The sequence below is a fragment of the Clavelina lepadiformis genome, unplaced genomic scaffold, assembly GCF_947623445.1.
Source record: "Clavelina lepadiformis unplaced genomic scaffold, kaClaLepa1.1 scaffold_132, whole genome shotgun sequence".
Lineage (NCBI taxonomy): Eukaryota > Metazoa > Chordata > Ascidiacea > Aplousobranchia > Clavelinidae > Clavelina > Clavelina lepadiformis.
Genome location: NW_027508265.1, coordinates 1 through 4643, shown reverse-complemented (window position 1 = coordinate 4643; position 4643 = coordinate 1). Strand labels below are relative to the sequence as shown.

Sequence of the window (4643 nt, the reverse complement as noted above, 5' to 3'; positions counted from 1 at the left end):
TTTGTAATGCGGTGTTGTAATTGTGATTTGGTCGTCATGGTTGATACAAACTTGAATCGAAATGGTTGTGCAACTGCATGAGTTAAATCACCATTGGTAAAATAAATAGTATAGTAACGGGAAAGTAATTATGCACAACTTAAAATCGGTGATTATTCCTTACTTTCGTAATCCTATTCCAAAAGCCTTGCAGACCATTGTACTCTGCTTAATTGCATGTGTGGTCATGTTTGTAAAGAAAACATGATGTGTTTGCCACATAACCAAAAAAAACAGTTTAGTTGTGCATTAACGCGTGATTAGTTGACAAAAGAAATTAGCGTTTTGTTTTTTGCAAGTTTGCTTGGCTGATTCGGACGATCTTGCAGTTTCTGAGAATCTGTCATGGTGAATATGCATAGCTAAATTAGGCAGCTTAAGCAACTGAATGTGCATTCTTTGCTGCAAACTGGTTGAATAAGGTAGGCTACAACTAACGAATGATTGAGTTAATTTTAAGCCGAAAGTTAGTGGTTAGAGTGGTGATAGATGTAGCTTTCACGGAGTAAGCTGCAATGGCCAATAGGATTGTGAAAACAACTGCAGAAGACTGGATTTGCAGATGTAAATTCTAGTCGTAGTTTGGTTTTAAGTATTTAGAAACGTAGGCAATACGAGCACGTTCAAAATCAATTTGTAGGCTTTTGTATGGGATTCAAAGATCCCCTGGCAATAGCCAACGCGTATTAAATGCCAGTAATATCCCTGATTGTAAAATCTAATCTCAAACCACATTTACAAAACTCTACATTTCCGGTTTAAATTTTACGAAATTCTTAAGTTTAACATATCGAAAAACATCAAAACGTTAAGTAAACTTCGAGAAGTTATTATTACTCAGTTATATATGAAAATTGAGACTTCCAACCCCGGTTTGCTCTACACGTAACTGACCTCACGTTTAAAACAGCACGGTGGCAAATGTACATAGCCTGCACGACGGTAATATTTTATACTAGTTAGACCTATGTAAAGCTTTGATGGTGATAAGAAATTTCTAGCAACGCACAACTTAATTGTTTAGATGCAGTGGATTTTACGTAAGGCCAGGAGGACTACATGTCCAAGATTGCAAAACCTAATCCCCTGGGCCAACCACAAGTTAATGCCATGGGATTACAAAAAAGTGTCAGCAAAGGGCGCAACCTCCCCTTGGCGGATGTTTTCGTCAAATTAACCACAAAGCACAGATGGAAAGACTCGAGTAAGTTTTTCGAAAAGACTTGCTGTGGTACTTGAATTGCGCTGTTAGTGACTTGACTTGTATCACGACTATTAAGAGTTGATTCCATCACTGTCATAAAGTTGGATAACTCAAAGTAGTATGTCTCTTTGCCCTCTTTTAACTTTGAGTTAACGAGCTTCCGTTAGCGTCATAAAAAGTGGTCCATTTTCCTATCACGAAGATTTTATAAGTGATGCCACAATATGCAGCAGCATGGTGTAGTTTAGATCCAAAGAGCATCTATTTCAAAACTTGTGCAGTCAAAGAAAGGCTCAATACCATGAAAATCACTTTATTGCTATAAATATTGCAAGTAGTGCAATACACATCGTTAAATTGTAATTAAAAACAATAAAAAAATTATAACATTCAGTGCTTTTGGTTTTCAAAACACGGATTTGAACCCAGAAAAGTATTTGAGTATCACAGAGCAACACTCTAGTACCCAACAGCAGAACCGTCCGATCTTGGGTCTGATCCTGCCCACAATACATCGGTTGTCTCGTCGGTGCTCCAAATTTTAGTTTTGGCTATAACTTGCCCCCTTCCGAAGCGAGCGCGATTGTAACCGCGCACAGGCCCAACAATGTTATGACCACGTGAGATCAATGAAGAGCAAACACACTCCGGAATTCCTTCTTCTAAGCTGACAGCTCCTTGCGCACCGCCATGTCCAGATCCAACTAAAAATCGAGGAGCGTCCAGAGCTTGTTGTGGATCCATTCCAAAGAGCTTCATGTTAAGCAAAACCTACATTAACCAAAATCATTAAGTTACACTGTGACCAGCGTAATAACGCCTTTCATGTGGTGGTTCTTCACGATTTCAATGTTATTGGTTAGTCATAGTTCTTAAGCACATACCTGAACGTGCCCTTGCGGTTGCATAAATCCACCCATTACACCGAATGACAAAACCAGCTTTCCAGTTTTGGCATCAGTTACCATTGCAGGAATTATGGTGTGATATGGACGTTTCTTTGGAGCAACAACATTGGGATGTCCAGGCTTTAAACTAAAATTCCAGCCCCTATTTTGCAATGCAAACCCACAGCCTTCAGGAACTATGCCTGTACCAAATTTCATGTAAGTGCTATTTATAAAAGAACAGAAGTTGCCTTCCTTGTCTGCTGTTGTAAAGTAAACAGTATCTCCTCTGCCATCCGGTGGGTCATCTACACAAATACAGATTGATTGAGTTATAATTACAGCAAATCTTAAATTTAACCGACCTGCTTGTTGCATGCTACATGTCTATAAACATAATCCACATCAAGCATACAATAACGCAGAGCAATTCTGGTTTAGCAGCATAATATTTAACACCAGTTTTATACTGCAAATGTAACAATATTGCCACTACATTTTCATTTTGTTTTTAAAAAAATGTAGCAATCCAAAAAATCTAACAAATACTTCTCGATTTAAAGCCCAATATATGGTAAAAACAGTGAAACCTATTGTGGAACATCTACTGTACATCAGCTGCAAAAAAAATTACCTAAAACTGGAATAACCATGGATTTGGTTTTATTAATAGCTTGAGCTTGCATTTTCCCATAGTCATCATTTAATAATTTCTCTATAGGTACATGGCAATGATTCATATCAGCACAGTGTTGCAGTGAATCTGCAAAGCTCAGTCTGTACATTGTAAGTAACATAATCGATAAATGATGCAGAAAATAAGATATTGTACCCTAGCATAAACACTATATCAGCGACAAGATCAGATGTCATTTTATTGTTTGTTATGTATATGTTTAATTAATTATATTTTGGATTACCGATGAATACAGTTTACATTACTCTCACCATTCGATTAATTACTATACAGTAGATTTTTTCAGCAGCTAACATATCTATCATACAATGTCTAACACATTTCATATGTACCTAACAGCTTCAATAAGTAGGTGTAGATAATCTGCACTATTATGTGCCATCTCCTCAAGATTAAAATTTTTCAGTATATTCAATACCTCTAAAGCAACGATTCCTTGGCTATTTGGAGGAATTTCCCACAACCTCAAACCTGCAAAAACAAAACAATCCTGGAAGCTATTATCAAAATCTACAAAGCAAACTGTAGCCTGTTACTCTAGGAATAAATTAATCCAGGCAAATAACATAAATGCCTGCATCCAAGCAATAACAAATGCATAAAGTTTACAACGGTTTATATACCCACCACATATAAATAAAAGAATTATAAAAATAAAATCAAAATCATGGTTTATGAAACTGATAACAGTGCCATGGTTATCTTAAAAAAGTTAAAGAATGAGGAAACACCAAAAGAAAAACATTTAAAAAATTTTCAATGCAAATAACACAGTGTTTTTTTCGCGTTGATATAATGTTGAACGACGTATGGCAATTAGTATATACACCACCTTTTTCTATGAATACAAAAGATTTCCAAAGTACATGAGCTATGCTTTTTTAAAAATCCTTTATTGTTTTAATCATTAAAAATTGTGCCATATAAAAAAGTATAAATTCAGTTATCAAATACCTTTGTATTCAACACTTATGGGTTCCACAAAATCTGTGAAATGTTCTTCCAGATCTTCATGGTCAAGGATTCCACCGTGATGTTTTATGATATCAACTATGGATTTAGCAACCCATCCTTTATAAAATCCATCCTTTCCTTTATCAGCAATGGATTGCAAAACATTAGCAAGGCCAGGATTTTTAAACACTTCACCCATTTCTGGTGCCCGTAGTTCCCCACTCGTGCTATCTTGAAATAAAATAATACCCTCAAAACGTAAGCATTGACTACAACATTAATAAACCAGATCACATGAACTCCTAGATGGACTACTGCCTTTTCGTGGCAGAGAAGCTTAAGTGCTTTGACTTTTAAGCTATACTGGAGGAAACTTTGTTTCCAATGGGAAATACCCATACCAGGTCAGATGGAAAGTAAGAGGTCAGACTAAAAGTGGTCCAAAACAAAAACATGAATATGCACAAGAATGTCAGTCATTCTGCATCGTTCGTCACGCAGGTTAACAAGAAAAGCGTTTGAGTTTTAGACTTGTTCGAAAAGTAAGCGACATCTTCCCCCACAAGCTGCCCGGAAATGGAAACCTACCAATGCGTTCGCGACGTGTTTGGGGAGGCGACTGGGGCAGTTCAGAGTACTTGTACTCTTGGAGATCCTACGCATATTTACTCACGAATCTGTCAAAGACTAACAGTTGGAAAGTGGAATGTTCTTTCTCTGACAGGAACTGAACAGGGACTAGTTGAAGAAGCCAAACAGTATTGCTTGGATATTGTAGGGATTTCTTCAACAAAGTGCCGTGGCTCCGCAACTGTTCAGCTGGCTGATGGGTGGAAAATCTGGAGTCAGTCTAACAATCTCT

General features: G+C 37.0%; 1 protein-coding gene across 1 annotated transcript; it reads right to left on the bottom strand.

The window, feature by feature from the left end:
* Positions 1 to 1540: 1540 nt before the first annotated feature.
* On the bottom strand, positions 1541 to 4012 carry LOC143472640 (glutathione hydrolase-like YwrD proenzyme; the record flags this gene model as incomplete). The annotated part of the gene is given in 5 exon segments (XM_076969993.1): positions 1541 to 2014; positions 2128 to 2438; positions 2765 to 2907; positions 3160 to 3298; positions 3782 to 4012. Coding segments are annotated over 5 exon segments (1136 nt in total), but the record flags the coding sequence as incomplete, so codon positions are not given.
* Positions 4013 to 4643: the final 631 nt, after the last annotated feature.